This window comes from Zootoca vivipara, chromosome 9 (assembly GCF_965207765.1).
Source record: "Zootoca vivipara chromosome 9, rZooViv2.hap1.1, whole genome shotgun sequence".
Classification (NCBI taxonomy): Eukaryota; Metazoa; Chordata; class Lepidosauria; order Squamata; family Lacertidae; genus Zootoca; species Zootoca vivipara.
Genome location: NC_142592.1, coordinates 26,918,066 through 26,942,295, shown reverse-complemented (window position 1 = coordinate 26,942,295; position 24,230 = coordinate 26,918,066). Strand labels below are relative to the sequence as shown.

The 24,230-nt window shown below is 40.9% G+C and overlaps 1 protein-coding gene across 2 annotated transcripts in view; it reads right to left on the bottom strand.

Moving 5' to 3' along the window:
- Positions 1-2,422: 2,422 nt before the first annotated feature.
- The window catches only part of HMGA2 (high mobility group AT-hook 2), a 135,322-nt gene continuing 113,514 nt past the window's right edge, over positions 2,423-24,230 (bottom strand). For both annotated transcript variants that reach the window (XM_035128506.3, XM_035128509.3), the window contains 2 exons: positions 20,653-20,685; positions 2,423-5,865 (listed from right to left, as the gene is read on the bottom strand). In XM_035128506.3, the coding sequence (XP_034984397.1) occupies positions 5,855-5,865; positions 20,653-20,685 (44 nt within the window). In that variant the 3' untranslated portion in view covers positions 2,423-5,854. The remainder of the gene's footprint in view (positions 5,866-20,652; positions 20,686-24,230) is intronic.

Here is a 24,230-nt window from a genome sequence, read left to right as displayed (position 1 = left end):
CATATTTCCAAGGTCTATTAAGAAGTCTGCTATCAAGTAAGCCTTTGAAAATTATTTATTATTTTATGACTGCAAAGTATGGAAACATGATACTTTTAATGGAAAACTATAAATACTTAAAGCATCTATGCATAGCTGCCAAGTTATCCCTTTTTTTAAGGGATTTTCCCTTATGCTGAATAGGCTTCCTCGCGAGAAAAGGGAAAACTTGGCAGCTATGCATCTATGAAAGGGCTTTATGTTGGGCTTGTTGTGTCACAAGCTATGCGCACTTATGATCCCAGTGAATGGAAACTTCACTGATAAAGTCTGAATGATGAGGTCAGGATTTATAATGTGGCTCTTGCAGTATCTACGCTTCTGTCAGATACTATGGGTTGTGATATCTGGGAACATTTGCTTCTTCAAAATCTGCTTTCCGTCACCTCATTGCCCCTTTGGCTAATGAGAATATATCACAAGATGTGGAATTTCGTGTTTGCCTTCACCTTTGCATTCATTCCAATGAAAGTCCTAGGAATCTCGGGCGCTACCTGATATATATTTGATTATGGTGCATTTTGTCAGATTTGTTCATTTTTAATTCCAACTACTAAAAGACTTGTCACTTTACCCTCTTTGCTGTCCATTTCTGTATGCAGTAACAAAATGATTTGTGCATTTGGCAATGCCGTTGATGGCCTTTGTTTATTCAAGACAAGACACTGTCAGGATTGCACATCCCTGGGAGTATATAGAACCTTGAGCACATCCATAATTTAGAGCTTTGAGGATTGAAAGAGTAAAATTGATGTATGCAGATCCCCCTCCTTTTTTTTAGCATGAGGAAAATGTAGTGTTCAAGGTCAGTTTTTCCAGGTCAAGGATAATTACTAAAATGACTGGAAACAACTCTGAAGTTGTTAATGGAAAGCAGATAGAAAGAATATTGTGAATGCTTCCTGTGTTCCATAGAAAATGAAAAATTACTATATGTCTTTCTTAAACATATTTCCTTTGGAACACAAGAGATGCACCATATAACTTTATGTGTCTGCTAAGGAAAAATATTGGCTTCATATCAACTACTTTGTGTTACACCTATTTTCTAAGGAAAAAAATTCTGGCTTCAGTTAAGCCCACCCAACTCAGTAGTTGCTGGAGGACCTTTATTTTTAACACACCCTAATACTAAACATATTTACTTGGAAGTAAAGTCCAGTGATTTCAATGAAATGTTAATCTGTGCTGGAGGTTGCCAGTTTACTGCAGTCTTGATGCAATAAATATAAACGGAGCTTTCTCTTAAAACATTTAATGTTTATTTATGTATGAAAGGTTGCTATAAGAATACTGGATTTGTATTTTTTGGGGGGGGGGCCACGACCTGCAAAGAAATGAAGAGTGCAAACGAAATAATCCCAGCTCATATTTACCCTTTTGTTCTGGAATTTTCCAGATTTCTTTCACTTTAGTTTTTTTCATTCATTGCATTGTCTTGTGCCGTTCCGAGTCCATGTGGACAAATAATGTGCTGTTACTGCTGTTGTCAGTGGGAAGCGGGTTTGATCCTACAGAACCAACTTGACACATTTTCCCTCCCTCCAACTTCCTCCCCTGCTCTTGTCTTTAAGGGAAAACAAAGCAGGGTGTTGGGGGGAAGCCACACCAAATTTTATGCACAAATGACCATGCTTGTGGGATGGCGCACACATTTGCTTGTGTAAAATAAAAGGAAAGTGTGCTTTCAAACACCAAACACTTGCCACACGATTACACACAATTAGAGATGTGTGCTACCTAATTGTGTAATGGGGAATATTATACAGTACATGTGCCTTAGGAACTTCCAACTTTTAAAAATGCACTTGCTGTAAAATACTGTGGTGCATAGCAGAGAAAAGTGTTTTTAAATAAGTGAGATACAGCACAATGCTCCATATAATGTGGATCCTATGTGGCAATTCCATTTGCAAAGAATTCCAATACAGGAATGCCTTACGAATGAGAGTAGATTTAGTGTAGTTTCTTAAAGCAATTTATCCACCATCTCCTTCAAAAACATGCTTCAACATGTAGCTACCATGATACAATGAAATGCATGGTGGCGGGGGTGGCCTAGACCATGGTCTGATCTGTGGATATATCAAAACTCTTGTTTGCTGTGTGTGCTGGGTCAAAGCAGCTGTACGGCCAAAGTTGCTGAATAAATATACAGAAGTGTGTTTATACTTTTTTTAAGCTCACCATAGTATGGCTATATCTCCTAGGAATATTTTGATATGAATCTTTCATGTATGACCCATGTTGCTTGAACAAAGATAACTGGCATGCATTCTTTTCTTTTCTTTTCTTTTCTTACAAACTTGGTTCATGGGGACCAAACTTTATTGCTTATTTCATGGAGCTGTGACAAAACACTAGGAATCAAACAACATGGGGATTACAGCGGCTATTATGTTTATTGTGCTGAACAGACGGTGATAATCCATTAAAAGAACATGTTCAACAAGCAAGCAATTCAAAGTACAGTCGTAGTCAGAAACTCTATATGAATAACAAAGCGAAGAGTTAGGAGACAGGCAAGGAAAACAGGAAAAAGTAAACTGTAGTTATACATCTTGATACTTTTTTTCTGCAAGTACATCCATCTTGCAGAAATGGCAGAAAGGTTAATGTCCAGTCTTATTTAGCTGTGACCAATGACAGCAAAGAACAGTCCTATAAAATTTATCTCCCACAAAAATAAACTATATATATATAAATTTTTATGATGATCTTTCTGTTTCAGTGGTCACAAGCAGTTTTTTTTAAGTCTGAAAAATGAGGTATAGAAGACCCTGAGAGGTAGTAATGTATTTTGATTGTTCTACAATATTACAGAAAATATAAAATTTTATTTCATCAGAGCTGTAAAGTCCCTTGGAGTTTGATATCTGACCCACATATACTGATAACATTTGTTTCGTCTCATGCTGTTACACAAACCCAGATGCTCCAGAAATATACCATGCTGCCAAGAGCTACCTAATTCCCTTCAATGAGTCTCTCTAATGCATTTCTCCATGGGGGTTTCCCATTTTGTGTTCACAACACTCTCTAAAACTGAAGAGAAATTCTCCCCTCCTGAATTGAATACGGGTGCACCTTGGACACTTATAAGAGTTTTGGAGTGTGGCCTGTGTGCATCTTAAAACTCCATGATATAAGTAATAAAGCATGTTATCAAGTCCTGACCCAGTGCCTCTATTAATTAGGTAATTTCTTCAAACAGTAACCCACTGTGCCTCATGGGGTGCTGCTCTAGAGCGCCTTGCAATCTTTTTGGAAAAGGTGGAGGGCTTTTCAGGGGGCTAAAATGCCTCCCATGCATAGTCACTGTGCTCTGTGCTTTTGATCCCGGGCAACAGCTTGAATAGACATGACTAGGGCCCATAAGGCAGTTTGGTAACGCAAGGATGCCAATTCCACCGCTACCCTGCCGCTAATTTCATTCTTGGTGATCCACAGCAAGAAGTCCCTTGGTGAGGCGCTTGTCTTAATGTTCTCTACTGTGAGGCAGCCAGGAAGTAGTTTTCCTTAGTTGCATTTGGCTAAGTACTTGAGTCATACTGAAGAAAGCCTTCCTGAGAAACTACCCCTGGCCCAAATAGTAAAACCATGCATAGCTGCCAAGTTTTCCCTTTTCTCGCGAGGAAGCCTATTCAGCATAAGGGAATTTCCCTTAAAAAAAGGGAGAACTTGGCAGCTATGAAACCATGTTAACAAGTAGACATACCGGCTGTGTGAGAGACATAGAAAGGGAGAAAGAGAAAGAGAAAGAGGTATTAAACTCTACATAAGAAGCATTTAAAATAAATCTGGTTGACACATATTTTTTTTAAAAAAAATCACATTTGTGAAAAATACATGGAAGATACTTGAAAAGTATTCACATACAATCTACTAGTTTTTTAAAACACACGCACATATTTGTGATTGCATTATGCAAAAAGCTGAGCTTGTTGCCTCCCACCTACAAAGATTCAAGTTTCTTTGAAGGGTTGTTTTTAATAGGAAAGGTAATTAATGCATTCATTTCCCACAAAGTTCATTTACAAAAAAAAATAGTTTTGATCAGGGATTTGTTGCAGTCCTAAATGTTTCAATCTTCTCAAAAACTAATGCTGAAAGAAACAACAAGTTCATTCCATTTATAGTCTGGAGGTAGGTCTTTGTCAATCAACTAGTCCATTTCCTTAAAAAAATTATTTGAGGTACAAACTTGGACAGTAATATTTAAACATTGCGGTTAATTATTATTTTTTTCTGTCATGTAGTGTTATCGAAGAAAATTATCCTTACAAACCTTATGAGCAATTCGGTACAAAAATATATTCAAGTTAATGGTATATTACATAGAAATTTAGCAGAGTAAAGGCATAAAAAGAGGGGGGGGGAATGGTTATGCTGAAAAACACTAAAAGTATTGTCTCCTTGGCTGCAATTAGGTGACAAAAGTAGAAATAAGGGGGAAATGCAGAAATTAATGTTTACCTACCCAATAATAATAATCTGCATTGTATGATTATAGCAGCAAATGTTTATATGACTGTTGAGTTAATGGTAAATATCAGAGGTAGTATTGGAAAATGGGGTAATATTGCATTTGTGGCTAAAAAGTGCTGCTTTGAGTGAAAAAGGTGGAGACATGTAACTGGGTTAAAGCTGCCCAGCAAACCATCCTATGTCAAGGTATATTGCTGAAAAGTAATAACAAGCTCACTTGAGGTACACGGTGTTGGCTGTTGCATTGAGATGTGTGATTTAAGAACAGAGATCCATCTGTTTAGAAACAATAGAACGGGACCGACAGTAGTGAGTTAAGTCAAACAAAGAATTTGACTCTTTGCCCTCAGTTCCAGTTTATGACCATGATTCAGAACAATTCTGAGGTACTGTTTTAAATTCGAAGTTTAGCTGTTAAATGTCTGCTGTGAGAGAGGGTCTGCTGTCAACACTTTGCCAGCAACAGAGGCTTCCCAGAAAGCACAGTCTACCTGAAGAGATGTCAATATGTTCCCACAGAGGTGTGCTGTTGAGTTCGGTTGAGTACTACTTCTGCAGATATATGTGTATTAGTGAATATACAATGTATCTTTGTCATTTTTTTCCCTTTCGCAAAGTAAAAGTACCTTTTTTTCTTGTGGCTTTCTTTCCTGAATATCAGCTGAATTAAGTGAAAAAATATCAGCCATCAATGTATCTTGAAATACCAGTAATGTTAAAAAAAATAAAAATCAATCAAGCACAAATCTAGAACAAGGCTATAAAAAGAGTAGTATCTAATCCTTATCTTTGGTGTTCTAAACAGGGAAATTACTAAGCTAGGGGAGTGGGTTGTCAGAGGTGTTGTAAGGACTGGTGTCAAACACCAAGGCCTTCCTATTTGAATGCCCATTATAATTAATATTTTACAAAAGTCTTATTTATATGCAGTGCAGTGAATGACTTAAAACCCGGTTCAGAGATTTACTGACCCATTCACCCTTACTTAGCAGCTCAAACAAACTATTAGTAGGTTAAAGCAAAATAAAATAGAAAACAGTAATTAAATGTTGCATCATTAATCTGTGTCCCCCTGTATTACAGCAGTTTCACTAAAAACCGGGGCAGTGAAGGGATTACAACAAAGGTGATTAATAAGTCCTTTTTAAGGTTATGTGATTCCCCCCCTCCCCGTCCCCCCTCAGGCCAAAGTGGAAAGATTGTGGCAACAGAAGCAAGTGGTCAAGGCAGTGTCTTCTCCCTTCAAAAGACCCAACTGCTGATGAGGTAGAAATTGCAATGGGTGGTCTTCTAATCATCTTCTGCAGATTCTTGTGAGGATGTCTCTTCAGTCTGTTCCTGAAATGTGCAACCAAAATGGCAAATTAGTGGTGCAAATATTAATGATGCTTCTAGGTTCAAAACTATTCAACAGAGTCCATTTACATGAGGGAGAGGAGGGCATTCTCAGCAGGAGACCCATTGGTGGAATTCAATTCCAAATAAGGTGCAAATGGCTTAACCTCTGCAGGTCTTCAAACAGGCATCAAATATATACTGATTCCAAGTTTCTTTCCCTTCTATAATATATATCGTGGTTCTTTTGTCTGAATTGGTGCTGAATGGGATTCAATTATTTGACCTGATTTTAATGAAATTATATTGAGTTGAGTACTGCTCTTATTGTTCTTTTATTGCTGTGGTGTCCCACAGATGTTCTTACAGTTATTTGTGCTAGTATTTTAGATGTTTTGATGGTATACATTGTATTTTTATATGTCGGAAGCCACCTCGTGATGGTTTGGGGCTAAAAAGTACCCTAAAAGTACCGGTACACTGTTTATAAAACACAGCCACATTCCACCAAAAACTATTGGTATACCCTGTCGTGGTGTTTTTTTTTAAAATTGTGGCAAATACTACAAGTACGGTAATACTGCAACTGTGGGAATCACACCAAAGTGTGCCAGGGAGACATGCCTTCATATGGTACATATGTGCCTTTAAAAAACTGCATGGAGAAAAATAGATGACAAGAAATGCAAACTATTCCAGCTTTCAGATGGGGGAGAAGGCAAGTGCTTCTTCTAAAGGCTGTGAATCTAATGTGAATGGTTCTTTTGTTATTCGTCCTGTCTCCCAGACTTTTCAGTGCACAACCATACTTTATAGTTGCTTATCTCATTTATCCACCCAGCCAACAATCCTGGGAAGCAGGTTAGGCTTCGAAATGGAAACCTGAGCAAGGCCACCCAACAAGCTTTACAGCTGAGTGCGGAATTGAACTTTGGCCTCCCACATCCTAACCTATCACAATATACACTATACCACAATAGTCCCACTCAGCCATTATTGAGATTTTGTTAAACCAAGTGCCACTATGGCACTCCATCTGAAGCCTAAAAAGGGTGTTAAAGACAACATTGTTTTGAAAGTCAATGTCTAAAATCTGCGTTAACCACACGAAACAAAAACCCGACATAGCTTCATTTTGCTCTCTCTCTCTCTCTCTCTCTCTCTCTCTCTCTCTCTCTCTCTCTCTCTCAGCAGCCAGAGTCCTCCCGTTCCCTTTGGTCTTAAAATATGTAGGGGCCATCTCCTGACCTTGCTGTACTTCGCCATCCTTTTTACACTCCTTATTCAATTAATGTGCAGCAGTACCTTTCAGGATATGGGTGGTAAACTGGAGACAATAAACATTGCTGATAAAAGGGGGCCTGTGAGCGAGAAGTTGATTTTTATCAAATGCTGCACATCATCTTGTAAGACAGCATGTGAAAAAGATCTAGGGCGAATAGGTAAACATTTACCCGTACAGCAAACTGAGACCTTTTAAGAATGACCAGCTTATAACAGTCTTCATACTTTAATAGATTTGATTTTCCACATGGCTTCATTTTGTCTGGGTGGCTAACTGACACAATTTATAACTCTCTTCCTTTCCCAGGCCACTGCCGTACACCATTCAGCAAAGCATGCCTTACAGCTTGTCTGCATTATGTGACCAAACTTCCATTCATTAGTGTTTGAAACACTTCAGCTGTGAAGGGCATCTTAAATGCTACCATGTGTGACACTACTGCACAAGAGCAGCATGCAGAGGAAAGAAACAACGCTAGGCTTTAATCATAGGCCACTGCTTACTGCAATCCTTTCCCCCACCCCTCAAAAGGTTTCAAACATCCACCCCCCCAAAAAAGGCTTGAAAAAGCTGTAAATCCAGGGAATAAACACAAGTACAAATGAATGGATGACAGCTTAAAAAATATAACCATAGCAGCATCAAGCCATGAGATTTCACACTGGTTTTGTTTAGTCTGCTCTGGGTTATGTGGGAAATGGGGAAAGCATGAAACAAAAAAGAAAAAGGGGGGAAGCCCCCCTGCTAAAAACTGTGGGCCTCAAATATTTAAGCCAGTAGGTTTATACCTCTTGACTAGGAAACAGGCCATGACCCTGAGATAGTCTCTGGAGAACGAAGCACAAAGAAAGATGTAGCATGATCAAAGCCACGGGCAGACGAGAGAGAGAGAAGCCAAGTGTCTGCTAACCCCTGACCTTATCTTTTCAATTAATATTTAAATTACAAAAAAGGCAGTAACCTATCGCACAAATACAGTTCCATTCATCACAATCACTCATTTCCAGCCACCGTCCTGTTTCTCCATTGCGCAACAATACGTAAGCTGCTGCTGAGGTAAACTTTACACAGCCCCCTGCTAGTAATTGTTTACTGTCAAAACTCCTTTCCCAGCCTGTGCAGAATGGTGGGGACACGTTACAAATATTTCATTGTCACATTTTCTCTCTCTCTTGCATCAACCCTGTTTTGTGGTTCAGGCTGAAAGACAGTGACTTGTCCAAAACAGCGAGACAGAGTGTGCTCCTTGCCTGGTCAGGCCCATAATCCCACTGCTCATATCTTAAAGCAAGTTACTGTGGTGCATTCACAAAGGAAGTTGCCAGGGAGCTCCATTGTATGATTCCGCCCCTGCTTTAGCAGCTGAGGTGTTTGCAGTGGTTTCTGGCATCCTAAGTAAAATTGGCATCCTTTGCTTGCCAAATGAAGCGGAGTCATCCAGGTATGGCTCACTTGCTATTAAACACCTCCAAACACAGGGATAAAGGAAACATATGAAACAGACATTTATCTGCCGTTCTAAAGGGCTTTTGGGGTCCCAGTTGTGGTTGTTGCTGGCCCAACCCGCCTACTGCACCTTGTGTGCAGTACGTAAAATGCTGCAATGGAGACTCGGCGACTCCATTCATCTAATCAGTGTTTTTTGTGATGATACTCACTGGTACAGAGTACAACCGCCATCCTTTTCTTTGCTGTTCATGGCAGCCGTTTTGTCCCTACACCCATGACACTTGTGACAAGATATGAGTAGTGTTGGAAACTGAGATATGAAAGTTAGGAGCTAAAAGGGCACCTTAAACCTAGGTTATGGATGCAACAACTAGGCACACTTTTTTATAAGAAAGAATACATAGCTGAAGATGAACGAACTGCGGCTAAAATAATACAGTATGTTCATTTTTCACATGGTCTGGTCCTTTTCCTGACCACCCCCCTTCTCCAGTCTTCAGAGAGTAGCTGGAAGTGGGGAGGCAGAAAAAGGCCCTCCTCTCCTTTCACTCTGCAGTTTTAATCTGAAATCTTAGCCTCGGTACTGTGCCCAGAGCTCAGAAACTGCTCACACTAATGAAGTTCCCCGTCGCAAAATGCACCTAGAACAATGGGAGTTTCGAACACTGGATATGAGTACTGGCACCTCATTACTGGTGCTGTATCTAAGCAAGAGACCTCTGTGTTGCACAAGCATGAAGAGATATGTGAAACATCCTGGTGGGAAACGTCAATAATTCACAGCTCCTTGAGGTCATAACTGTAGCTGCTTTTCCACAAAGATGCCAGAAACTGTTTTGCTGTAAACGATGACCCTAGATCACATTTTATTTGCTGCTACAGAATGTGTACAATTTCAAATCCAGCATGGGCAATCCATGTGTGGAAGCTGTCATCTGCAGATAACTCTTCTGCCCTGGGTCCTACGTGCTCCAAGAGGTGCTGTCTTACCTTCCAAGTTCCGGACTGCAGAATCCGGGACCGGCAGCCGTGTGACACCGGACGTTGCGGCGACGTAACTTCCGGTGTCGCTTTGCCCTTCTATGGGCACAAAAAATGGCCACCGCCAGCTTCAAAAGTAGCTTCTACGCATGACCGGAAGTGCATCGACGCAACTTCCGGTGTCGGGCCGCCCATCTATGGGCACCAAAATGGCTGCCGCTGACACCGGAAGTCACATCTACGCACTTCCGGTCATGTGTAGATGCGACTTTTGAAGCCGGCGGCAGCCATTTTTTGTGCCCATAGAAGGGCAAATTAGGTGAAAAAAATGGCCGCCGGCAGGAGAAAATAATGGAGAAAAACAGGAGACGAAGTGATATGGGGGACCACCGGGAAAAGGTAAGTAAAAACGGGGGTTTCCCGGGGGAAACGGGAGACTTGGCAGCTATGGGTGCTGTATATATGGGAATAATTTATCTGTATTCCTCAGCAAAGCAATGTGATTGTAGGTGGTTATGAAAATATTTACACTGTGCCTCTTCAAACAGGAGACATCATCCACTTGCTTCAGTGACAAGCATTTGCTTACTGCAACATCAACAGCAACATAAAAGGCAAATAAATTTCATACCAATACCTCTGAATCTCAGGGTTTTCTGACTTTACAGAGATTTGCTTAGAAAACATTCTCAGTGGCTGTTTCATCCACTGAAATGGACCTGTCACTATGGTCAGATTATAGTGATGCAGCTGAAGCAATTGCGCCTGAGCCCATGCCAGATGTATCCAAAATTAATGGACTTTAGTCAGTCATGGCCATTAATTTCAATGTTTTACTTTGTGTAGAACTAGTATTGGATACAATCCCCAGACTGAGCTTTCATTAAAAACAAAACACAAAAAACCCCTAGGCCTCCTATAAGGGAAGTTATTGAGCAGGCAATGTTTCAGTGATTCTGTGGGATGTGCCAGCCAGTTTGCGCCCACATTTCCATGATTTTAATCAATAATTGAAGTCAGAGCTGTGACTGACAAGTGAGTTGCTTGGACACCAGGATGTAGGAATCCCTGGGTTCCTAAGAGCTGCTGTTTTACCCTCCCCTTTCATGCACTTTTGTTTCTTGTTTCTCTCCATTTTTCTAGCCTTTAGAATCTCTGTAGTTTGCCCCTCTTGTTTCTTGGACAGCAAAGTCCAATTTGTTTCCATGTAGGTTAATCTGAGATCAGATGCTACTACATAATATGTATATCTACTCAGAAGTACATATTTTATGTTTATTAGGGCTTACTCCAAGGTAAGTGGGTACGCGGTCTTACAGCATTGGATTTCTTTTAAGAGGCAAAGATTCATTGTCAGGGACTCAGCGTCAATGCAAATCAAGCAGAACTTACTTAAATATAGTTGGCCCACTATGTTTAAAGTTATTTTATAAATGAGTGGTATAAAATACAACAATATTGGTAAGATAAATTCTTATTAATAAAATAAAAATGATTCCACAACATTTAAAATTTAAGGGAATTTATTCTCCAACATCCTGTGGGTTATTTCATTGGTTTTGCTGTTGAGGCAGAAAGTGGGAGCAGGTATTTTTTTGAGGCAGGGGAATAGTGATTGACTCTATGCTTTTCCATACTCTTTTACATGTAAAAAGAATTTTTTTAAAACAAAAACAAAAACCAGGACAGTCTCCCATCACAAGTGGCTATAGACCTAAGATAACTCATCTTTGGAACACATTCCCTGTGCATCTGGGAGTTAGCTGTACTAATTGAGGGGGTGCACAGAAAAATGTGGTTCGGGAACTAAAATTTGATGCCTGTGGCACAAGAATGAAGTCCCTTTTTGCAGCTACTTTATACCTCCTCCAGTATCTTCACAACAGCAGGTGGGCTATGCTTGGAACAGGTGACCGGCTTAAAGCAGGAAGTGAGCAGACAAGAAACCCTAGAGCAGGGATCCCCAAACTAAGGCCCGGGGGCCGGATGCGGCTCAATCACCTTCTAAATCCGGCCCGCGGATGGTCCAGGAATCGCCATGTTTTTACATGAGTAGAATGTGTCCTTTTATTTAAAATGCATCTCTGGGTTATTTGTGGGGCATAGGAATTCATTCATTTTTTATATAAAAAAATAGTCCACACACCCCAGGTCTGAGGGACAGTGAACCAGCCCCCTGTTGAAAAAGTTTGCTGACCCCTGCCCTAGAGAGACACTGCCTGTTGCCTGGTGGACCAGAGGCCTAACTTGATACTGTATGAAGCAGATTCTTCTGTTCCTATAAACAGGAAGTATGTCTTCCTGGATGAAGAGAACTAGGAATGGGCAGCACTAGAAAGGGAAAGGGAAAGGGAAAGAGAAAGAGCAACAAAATTTTAGCTACAGTCCAATCCTGTGCACGTTAGGAAGTCCAATTGAATTCAGTGGCTAACATCCATGTAAATGTACACAGGAATTAGAACTTTGTTTACATCATACTCTTGTCTTTCAGGGAAAGGAGAAGCTGCCATTAAACCCATTCCCAATTAGTCACAGAATCATAGAGTGGGAGAGCTGGAACAGGACCCCCAATGCAGGAAGTGCAGGTGAAGAATCCTTGGCAGGTGCCCACCCAACCTCTGCTTAGAAAGCTCCAGTGGAGGAGAGTCTGCCAGCTTCCGAGGTTGTCTCTTCCATTCTTGAATGGCTGTTACCATCCTTCCTGATATTATGTGAGAATAACCTTTCTTGCAATTTGAATCCGTTCCTTCAACCTGCAGAAAGCAAGCTTGCTCCACCTTCCACATGACAGCCCTTCAGATATTTAAAGATGGCTGCCATCCATTTGGTCTTTAGCTGCTGCAACCTTCTTTGCATTGATATCTGTGATGGATGAGGGCCGGGCACAAATGAGAAGACCAGGGCACAGTGGCAGCAGCAGATGCTTCTCATTTTCCCTCCCAGAAGGGTGCATGAGAGCAAAGGTAAAGAAGGAAGGTTACAATCCTATGTACAATTAAACGAGAGTAAGACATATTGAACTTCCAAGTACAGTGGTACCTTGGTTTACAAACAGTCCTGTTTACAAACTATTCAGTTTATGAACTCTGCAAAACCGGAAGTAGTGTTCCAGTTTGCGAACTTTACCTAGGTCTATGAACGAAATCCGAATGGTGGAAGGGTACCGGCGGCAGGAGGCCTCATTAGGGAAAGTGTGCCTTGGTTTAAGAATGGATTTGGTTTAAGAACAGACTTCAGGAACGGATTAAGTTTGTAAACCAAGGTACCACAGTACACATGGCTACGATCAACTCTGCTGCGTTGCGTATGCGAGAGAGCAAAGAGACATGTATACCAGCCAAAACGCTAGCTGTAGGCCTCTAGTCAAATGTGAAAACAGCAGCTTTGAAGTTACACGAAAGTCGAAAGCCAAGAGCTGTGCACACCTCATTAAGACCTAACTATGTGGGAAGGCAAAGCTGCTGCTTCCTGGTCAAGCGTGCTTACCCTTTGGAAAGGGGGCTTCAGGAAGGTAAGATAAAAGAGCCTTTCAAAGTGGAAGTGCATAGTGACATTTTTATGAGCGCCAGTCAAGGAGGGTTCCAAGCACTGAACAGCTCACAGCCATATACATAGCAGCCCACTTCACAAAGAAAAATGAAGTCCCAACTATACAAGGGGTTTAACAAGCACATTCTTCAGTGGGCGCAATATCTGAATTGGAGAGAGAGAGAGAGAGAGAGAGAGAGAGAGAGAGCAATTTTTCCTGGTTTTCCCTTGACCTCCCCTTTGATTACATGAACGAAAGTTCAGCAAGTACGGCTATAGCTTCCTTGAGGAATGCTCAGAATTTTTTTTTATCAGAGGAATAGGACTGGGGCTTGTGATATAGCTCAAAAGGGTTCAAATAAGGCACAGCTGATGGCAATGTCTGAGACAGCACATATCCTACAGAATGCCTTGCTAAGCGGGGTGCACTGTACGCCACTACATGGTTTAAGTGGGCTGGCAAAGAATCTGTGTTTGCCTGATTATATTCTTTGTCTACTGCTTGACTGTGCCGGAATTATTACTGTGGATTTTTGGTTTCATGATGTGACTTAATTGCAGATTATTTCGATGGAAAGACAGGGATGTATTGTACAGCAAGAACAATCTAGTTTCCTTGTAAGATTAAATAACAACTTGTCTAAAACACAGGGTATGTCTCTGGCCTGATCTTTGTAGAGGGCACAGTTATGGCCCTATGCTAAGGAGTGTCAGCTGAACCGTATTCCGCCTTTATAATGAGAAATGGTAGCAGTAGATTCTAAGGGATATAGATTGAAAATGGCTGCACTCATTGACCTGAAACTTAGTGTAAGGGAGGGAGTGTAGGAGAGGAAGTTGTGAGGAGAGCTCATGCCAAATTTAGTGTAGAAATAATAAGATATGGCTTTCTTTGAATAAGTTAAATATTTGATGAGAGACTCCTGGCATATTGACAGGTATTGTGAGTTTTTCTGCCATAGGCTTTGTTGGGGTGTTTTTTCTGGAAAGATTCCTCTTGTGTGTTTGGGGAAACAGGTTGTTTGTCTTAGGTCAGGGGTAATGTTTTTATTATGTGCTTTTTCACATGCATTGCTTAAATAATAATAATAATAATAATAATAATAATAATAATAATAATAATAATAAATGCATTTTTCCGAGCAATGTAAGGAAATATATGCTTATCCAGTTATTGCTAGGCAACAGTTTCTGCCTAATCATGGCTACTGATTATAGACCAGGATTCCTCAATCTCGGCCCTCCAGATGTTTTGAGACTACAATTCCCATCATCCCTGACCACTGATCTTGCTAGCTAGGGATCATGGGAGTTGTAGGCCAAAAAAATCTGGAGGGCCAAGGTTGAGAAAGCCTGGTATAGACACTTGCTGCTGTTAGGCAAGATTCCCACAGACCACGCCTCAGCCTTGAAGAGTTTAAGTAGGCCAGGAGATTAGCTATGAAAGGAGAAGGGGAAAGAAATTATAGGAAATGAGTAAAAATAGTTAATAAGTATGTGAGAGTTTGTACCTCTGAAGTACCCAGCAGTTGGGCTACTGACAGGTGGCTTTAGAGCCTTCAGAAAAAGGGGAGGAGATTTAGGGGGCAACTGTATGGCTACGTGTGTTTAATCTTGCAATTACCATTATAAAAACCTTCGTTTTTGAAACCCCCTTTCACATAATTGGTCAAATGACAGATTTACACGCATATTGTTTTTATGCTTCAGAAGTGATAAAAATAAAGTATGTCCTGTTGTGTGTGTGTTTTTTAAAAGTTTCGCTTTGATAATCTTCATGATGCGTCCCTAAAAATAACTATTTCCTTTGTATTATTTTACAATATAATCACCCATATGACACTCTGGCGAAGGATACAGCTGTTGCAAACTGCTTGCAAATTAGGAAACTGGCTTGTTTTTCCTCTATTTAGCAATTTAAGCATAAAAGTACAACAGATTTTACTAGAAATGCCAACTTTGTGTTGTCAAATTTATATACCCTTTAATCCTCAGACAGGCCTATCAAAGGGCAGTAGCTGAAAGGGCACAATAAACATTCTGTCTTTAAACATAGCATACCTAACTTTTCTGCAAGATATGTTTAAACTTAACTGGTGGCTTGCATGTAGATCTGGCAACCTTTTCTAAAACAAGTTCACTGCAGGAGTTCTCTCAGTAGCTATAATTCATTTCACAGCTATCATGTGGACATACACATATCTTATGATTTAAGAGTCCGTATTAATACTGAGAGAATATCATTTCACAGTGTAACCTGCTCTTGCATTCTCCAGCTGCAAAATGGAAAATCCTCTGGGTTCTTTAACTGTCTGAAGATACTGTTGAATTTTACATAGTGTCTTCATGGCTCTAAGCTAGAAAGCATCTGTCCCTAAAGTAAGATTTAGTGAATGTATTTGCCCTGCAGTGTGTTTGAAAGCTGGAAGATAATGACATTTATAGAACTGTAGTAAAAAAAGGGGGAGGGGGACACTACCTTAGACTCTTCTGTATTTTGCACAATATTCTAAAGAAAACTGGTGGTATTATTTGAGATGAAAATACGAGATAGGAGCTTGGTTTAAAACAACAACAACAAAAAACTAAACGGGACATCTTTGAAAACACAGATCTAGAAGTTCAAACCAGTATACAACAAAATGTTCCATACACAAAAGCATACCTTTCAACTTATGTCAAAATAAAGTGTTTCAGATGCATGATCATTAATAAATAAAAATAATACAACTGGAAACTGCAACAGTGTGTTACTGTGTGTGCATTGGGCAGGCAGGGTGGGGGCAACAAGGAGCTCACACAATGATCTTTGGTATCAGAACTGGAATGCTAAAAGCAGGTAACCTCTTGTTCCAGAGGGCACGAAACACTACAACTGGATTTTGCATGCTGCATTGTAGGGGAGAGTTACAGAGTGGTCTGTATCGGAGTTGTGTTTAGGAGTCTGGTGGTGTAAGCAAAAATTATTCCACACCACCACTGGTATAAACTGGGTACTGGGGGGGATGTGATTCTGTGGTTTGCCTCAGGTGCCAAAATATTTTGGTCTGGCCCTGCTCTGAACACTCCTCAAGTGCTTTTGCCCGGCTGCTTTTGCCTGGCTGGAATGTATCCCAGAACTGTGATGACCCCTCATGTTTATAGTGTGTGCACAAACAGAAACCTAGGATTTTTACATGGCTTGAATGTAGCCTATTACTGTATCTGCAGCCTATTACCTTCCTCTGCCCGCTCTTTGCCTTTGGTTCCACCCAGCAATGGCATGCAGCCCCCTGAGAGCTCGTCACAAGGGAACATGGCTCTGGGACTGAAAAATGTTTCTCACACCTGGCCTAGAGTAGCCAAAGCTGCTGGTCCAAACTACAACTAAACACTTTGGTACTACAAGGCTTGGGCTTAATATTTCCAAATCCCATTGCGGGGAGATTTCTACCTTAATCCAGAAAGCTGTCTGGAAAAACCATCTGCAAGGCTATTTTGAAGGAAACAGATGGAAAAGGAAGTGATTCCTCTGAATGTAGTATAAGATTTACATTATCCTCCATGAACTTCCATGTAGTCCCTATGTTTATATTTTATCATTATTTCCTTAGACAGCTCAGATTAGGAAGCCTGCATGAGCTCATGTTCTTGTTAATTTTGAGCCTGAACTATTTGCTTTTATAGATTATTTCGGTCAAGTAAAATAAAAGGGAGTAGAAAGGCAAAGAGACACAAGACTGAACTGTGGCAGGACTTTCATCCTTCTTAGGCTGTACAGCCTCTTCAGGCATATTCCAGCTTCCCAAATAAAAGGGCTGCTAGTTTTTCTGAGGCTCAAAGTACATATTGAGAAAGACAGATAATAGATATCCCAAGCATCCCCCTTCAAGCTCCTTTGCAGAATTATTGTCCAATTTCCTATGCATTTCCAAAATATATTTATAATACAATATATTTATATACAGTGGTGCCTCGCTTAACGAATGCCCTGCTTAACGAAATTTCCACTTAACGAAAGGATTTTTCGAGCGGAGCTTGTCTCGCTAGACGAATGCGTTTTGCGAAAAATTCGTCTAGCAAATCGCGGTTTCCCATAGGAATGCATTGAAATTCAATTAATGCGTTCCTATGGGCAAAAAAAAATTCAAAAAAATTTCAATGCATTCCTATGGGATTCGCTAGACGAATTTTTCGCTATAAGAAAAGACCCGTGCAATGAATTAATTTCGTCTAGCGAGGCACCACTGTAATACAATATAAACGGCCTCGGTCCTATATACCCGAAGGAGCGTCTCCACCCCCATGGTTCAGCCTGGACACTGAGATCCAGCGCCGAGGGCCTTCTGGCGGTTCCCTCACTGTGAGAAGCAAAGCTACAGGGAACCAGGCAGAGGGCCTTCTTGGTAGCGGCGCCCGCCCTGTGGAACACCCTCCCATCGGAGGTCAAGGAGATAAACAACTACCTGACATTTAGAAAACACCTAAAGGGAGCCCTGTTTAGGGAAGTTTTTAATCTGTGATATTTTAATGTATTTTTGTATTTGTTGGAAGCCGCCCAGAGTGGCGGGGGAAACCCAGCCAGATGGGTGGGGTATAAATAATAATAATAATAATAATAATAATAATAATAATAATAATAATACAAGCTTGGGTGTCCACCTTTCAGTTTACTCTCTCCCATAAAATGAGAGAAAATGAAACTGGAAGAACATGTTGGAAATGTTAGAAGAAGGTTGCTGGTGGCAGGAACATGCTTCTCTCTGCTTCCTTGCCCTGAGATTTAATACTTTCACCTGGGAACAGGTTAAGACCGCAGCCCTATACTTCTTTACTTGGGACTAAGTCCCACTGGACCTAGTGGGACTCACTTCTAAGGAGGCAAGAATAGGTTTCAGGCCAACTTTAGCTTAGACCCTGAGAATGGTAACCCTGTCAAAGGCCAAATCAATATTTTTACGCTAGTTGCTATACTGATTGTGTTCAATGCTCAAATGAGCAAAGATATTTTTAACCTGCTAACTAGAACTGCTAGAGGGGAATGGCTGGGCAGCACATTCGTAACAAAGCCACTCGATATCATTGCTGAAAAATGATCCCAAACCATAAATTAGGTTATCTCCATTATTTCTAAAGTAATAAGGTTTTCTAAAAAACAATTAAAAATCAGCAGCTTGGTTTTAGCCGATGTGAAAAGTTGAAGTCTGTGAGCTATTGCAAAGAATGTTTTGTTTGGGAGTGTGGGTGGAAAGAAGCACTGGCAATCAGCAGACCACCAGGATCCCAGTTAAAGATGTTGGAACCCACACAGACCCTACTGATAGTTTGAACTGGAGGAGGAGCAGGCTCATATAGAAGTAATCTATAAAGCTGCATGCAAGACAGCTTCCTAGATTCCTAAGGGAGCCTCCCCTTCCAGGTGCTACAGAAGTCTTTTCCTGTGGTTTGAAGGTGTTGGCAGGACCAGCAGGATACCGGTATGTCACCCTCTTTATACATTATAAAGCTTGCAGATCCCCTGGACTTCGGGCCTCCGAGCACCTCAACATCCCTGAATCAAGCAATGGCTGTTGATATTTCTAGTTTCTTTGTCTATCATGTGTAATTCCTTCTAATCCTGTTAAGCACCTGTACTGGTGTGCTGGAGACCAACCTCTGCAAAGTGCTTCCCCTCCTACCCACTTACATCTCCCTTGGCATCTCCCCAAGGAGTCCGTCCAACTTTGGTTTCTCCTTTTCTAGCTGTGGGCTGACTCCCTCTCAGATTCCCTGGCTGTGTTCCTTTGTCTCAAAGAGAAGGGGAGAGATGAGACTCCTGCTTCCCCAGCTGAGGCAGCAGGAACCTGGGAGCTGAAAGCATCCGCTCCCCCCAGCCTCTTCTCTCCGGTCTCAGCTCCCATCCGAATGTCCTCCTCTTTTCTCTCCATCTTCACCTGTCACTCCACTCCTGAGCCAGTCACGCCTCGGGACTCAAGAAAACACTGCCATTTTTTTAGTAACACGTAAAGAGAGCTTCCCCATCCTTTCATGGATCCTGAAATCGCTTCTGATCCTCAGTGTCTCCTCTATTATACTCACTAAGGATTTTATGCTCATATTATATAAGAGTCTACCATAGTTTTCCATGTTAAGCAGTGTGTAGTGTAATAACTACCATGTTCCGACTATGTGTTTGGAGTCCGTAAAATGGTTTAGAGCTCCCATTTCATCCATAAATATTCATTGAAAAGGTGAGAAAATAATCCTTTTAAACAAGACAGTGTGACAAAGTGGGGTTAATGGCTGTTTAATAGGCCAATTCTACATTGCTGAAAGGCATTGTCTGTGTGTCTACCTTTGAAAATGGTCTAGAAAGCTCGGTTAGGCCAAAATAGCCTGGCCAGATTGTCAACTGGGACTGGCTAAAAGGGTCATATTATGCCAGTGCTCTGTAATCTACAATGACAGTTAGTCTGTTTCTAGGCCAGGGTCCCCAAACTAAGGCCCAATCGCCTTCTAAATCTAAATCAGCATGTTTTTACATGAGTAGAATGTGTGCTTTTATTTAAAATGCATCTCTGGGTTATTTGTGGGGCATAGGAATTCATTCATTTTTATTTATTTTTTCAAAATTTCAAAATTTAGTCCAGCCCCCCACAAGGTCTGAGGGACAGTGGACCGGCCCCCTGCTGAAAAAGTTTGCTGATCCCTGTTCTAGGCCCTAAGAATCTTCCCATATATACCTACCCAGATCTTAAGGTCATCTTCTGAGGCCCTTCTGCAATTGCCCCTGCTGAAGAGAGAGGGACTTTTCAGCAGTTTGCCTCTTTAAATAATTTTTAGTCTTTCAGTTTTAAAAATGTGTTGTTGTTTATCAGGGGTCAGCAAAGTTTTTCAGCAGGGGACTGGTCCACTGTCCCTCAGACCTTGTGGGGGGGGGGCGGACTATATTTTTTGGGGGGGAATGAACGAATTCCTATGCCCCGCAAATAACCCAGAGATGCATTTTAAATAATAGCACACATTCTACTCATGTAAAAGCACCAGGCAGGCCCCACAAATAACCCAGAGATGCATTTTAAATAAAAGGACACATTCTACTCATGTAAAAACTGTAAAAACACGCTGATTGCCGGACCGTCCATGGGCCGGATTTAGAAGGCAATTGGGCAGGATCCAGCCCCCGGGCCTTAGTTTTCCTACCCATGGTTTAGATCATTAAACTGCTGTTGGGTTTCTTCTGTGGCTGTTTTAATTTGCTTTAGCTTCATTCATTTATAATTATTATTGTGTTTTGTGGTTTTTTAACTTCTGTTTTGTCACCATTTGGCTCTAAAGAAATGTTAGTAAAAAAAAAAGTTTAACATGCACCTGATGAAATAAGATTCTTGTTTGCGATGTTGTCCTTCTTTAATCGTCATAAAATCATCTCGTTTATTTACCCTCAAGTACTGTATTTCTGTTCATTACATGTCAATGTCAGATTAGAATTACAGATGTATGGAACTATATGAATTTAGCACACAGCCAATAATTCACACACACACACACACACACACACACACACACACACACACACACCTACTTACCCGAGCTGGCTTCTTCTGGGTCACCTGTTGTGGCTGCAAATAAAGAGTAAAGAAGTATATTGTTTAGATGGCTTATGACAAAGGAAAGTCTCCCCTTTCTCATACAGTCGTACCTTGGATCCTGAACACCCAGAAACTCAGACATTTTGGCTCCCGAAGTGATTGTTCTGGTTTGCGAATGTTCTTTTGGAACCCAAACATCTGACGGGGCTTCCACGGCTTCTGATTGGCTGCAGGAGCTTCCTGCAGCCAATCAGATGCCGCAATTTGGGTTTCAAACATTTTGGAAGTCGAACGGACTTCAGGAACAGATTCCATTCGACTTCCAAGGTATGACTGTACTGTGTAACAAAGCCTTCCTCAATATGGAGCCCATCAGGACGATGCTCATGGGAACAGTAGTCCAAAACATCTGGAGAATACCAGGTAGGTGAAGACCAATGTAACATACAGCAGGAAAACCTCAATTTTCAGTATTATGTGTGATATGATGTGTATCCTTTTTGATTAGAATTATATACTTATAAATTTCCAGTCTGGGCATTGGGAACGGGTAACTTTTACAATACAACAGTACAGCTGGGAAAGACAAGAGATTGTTTGCATATTTTCTACAATGATTCTAATTTAGCTGCACATACTTTATATAACATTCCCATGGCATACATGAAAATAATGTAAACAAAAACTACAGTTGGGGAATATTTGCAGAATTCTATTAGTCTTCATTGAATTCCAGTAAATATAGGCAAAGAGAGAACAGTACTGCAACATTGTACAAAGTCCACCCCCATACCTGCTTTTGAGGTCATCCAGATTTGTGTACATCATTTTCTTTCAAAGTATCCCTATATTGTAGAGTTGGAAGGGACCACACAAGAGTCATCTAGTCCAACCCCCTGTAAAGCAGGAATCTTTTGTCCAATGTGGGGCTCAAACCCACAATGCTGAAACTGAATCTCATGCTCTACCAATTGAGCTATCCCAGCTGCCAACTGACATTTCGCTGCATTGGTCTGTGTATCTGAAACTTAGGTATGGAGAGGGTTTTTTGTTTTTTTAATGCATTCATAGTGATTTTTCTTCTCATTATACCAAGCGGAGGACTAAAATACAATTGTGGTTTGAATAAGAAGAGTCTGGTTTCAATCCTTTTGGAGCATGCAGAGATTCCTTAAAACAATGAACTCACAGCTTACTGTATTAAGGATATACTATGCAAGGAGTCAAATCTCTGAAGACAAAAAGTCTATATCCTCTGAAGTAGAACATAAGGGTCCATGGGAGACCGATGTAGGGCCAGGTTTGCAAAATCACCCATGGCTCAACTTTCTAGACATGTTACCAAATGATTTTTTTTAAAAAAAATTTTTAATTAACTTTCCATTTTATATAAATATAGCACACTCAAGTTTTTGAATTATATTCCACTCTCATGAGCACTTGACTCCCCTTCCTCCCAGCCCATGATTACCTTAAATTATATCTTTTTTAAAATTGCATTTCAATTTCCCCTCTTTATTCTCTATTCAATTCCAATAATCACTAAATTATATTAATTGTAAATCCGTGCTTTCTATAAACTATCAAGCTTTAAACCAATCCTATCAGTGCTGTTAAATGTTTACAATTATCCTTCAAATACTCTATAAACTTATTCCAGTCTTTTTTGAAATGTTTGATCCCGCTGGTTTTGGATTTTCCCAGTCAATTTCGCCAACTCAGCATATTCCACCGTCTTTGTCTGCCAGTCCTGGATCGTTGGTACATTATCATAACATTTTAGCTCCCCACTTTTGAGTTCCCCATCACACTTGAGTTCAAATGAATATGTGGTCAGCCTGGGGTGTTTCCCAGTGCTGTTGAAAATCCAACCTGTTTCTTAAAGCATAAAAAGTACAACTTGTGACTTTTCAAAGTCAAATGCAGCCCACATGCTATGTATGACACCCCCGTAAACCTTTGGTTTTGTTGCCTGTGGCCACAAAAACATGGTTGTAGAACATCCGGCAGGCAGGCTGCATTTAGCCTGGTGGGTCACAAGGTGTACAGATATATCCTGGCTTTAAAGGCTAGTAGACACCCACCTGTCTTGACCATTATCATCTATCATTGCATCTCCTTTCATATTTCAATACTAAATTCCTTAAATATGAAATGCTTGCTCAAGACCACCTGAAAATCACACCCTTTGCAGATCTGTGTGATCTGGCTGTGCCTACTCAGCTGTGAGGTAAAGAAGTTCAGAAAGGCACTTTCTTTTTAATTACTTCACAGCTTCACAGAATAAATCCTGCCCATTTTGACAGAATGCTGCCCCCACTTCTGATCTGGCAAGCCAACTCCTTCTCCTCTTTCAATTCCCTCCTCAAGCTCACATTTCCCCCAGCAAATTATTTCCTGCAGCATACGCCTCACCTGTTTCACGCCGTCTGTTACCAGTTAAATGGACTCATCCTTTCTAGTTTATAAGGTAAAAAGGTAAACGACACTTGGACGGTTTAGGCCAGTCAAAGGTGACTATGGGGTTGCGGCGCTCGTCTTGCTTCAGGCCGAGGGAGATGGCATTTGTCCACAGACAGCTCTGGGTCATGTGGCCAGCATGACTAAACCGCTTCTCTGGAGCAATGGAACACCGTGACTGAAACCATAGCGCACAGAAATGCCGTTTACCTTCCTGCCACAGCACTACCTATTTATCTACTTGCACTGGCATGCTTTCAAACTGCTAGGTTAGCAGGAGCTGGGACAGAGAAACAGGAGCTCACCCCGGCACAGGAATTCAAACTGCCAACCTTCTGATCAGCAAGCCCAAGAGGCTCAATGGTTTAGACCACAGCGCCTCCCGCGTTCCCATTAGTTTATAAGAAACCCTACTGAAGGACCATAGTTCAGTGATAGAGCATCTGCATACTGAAGGTCCTAGGTTAAATCCCCAGCATTTCCAGGAAGGTCTAGCAGAAACCCTGGAAAGCCATCACTAGTCAGTGTGAACACTATTGAGCTAGATCAGGCATCCCCAAACTGCGGCCCTCCAGATGTTTTGGCCTACAACTCCCATGATCCCTAGCTAACAGGATCAATGGTCGGGGAAGATGGGAATTGTAGTCCAAAACATCTGGAGGGCCAAAGTTTGGGGATGCCTGAGCTAGATGGACCAATGATCTGTAGTTCATTCAGCAACATCTGGAGGTCCAAAGGTCCCGCACACCTGATTTAAAACGTTATTTTGGCCAACATGGATAGCAGAATGCTCCAATACTTAGGAGCAGGGCAGAACAGAGTTGACTGGATTGAGAACAGAAAGACTCCAGCAAAACATCACGCTTTCTGTACCTGGTATTAGTGATGGCTGTGTGTGGCTTTTATTTATCTCAGTTGGTATCCATCCTGGATCTGAATTAATTTTACAAATGTGTTGCTGTTGTTTTAATCTTTTTATATTTATAGTAGTTTTTTAAATTAAAAAAAGTTCTTACTGACTTTTTATAGACATATCTATTTTATATATGTCATTGTATTGTAAATTAAATTTGAAATGCCTCATGGGAAGTTATTCGCAAAATTAATAATACAAT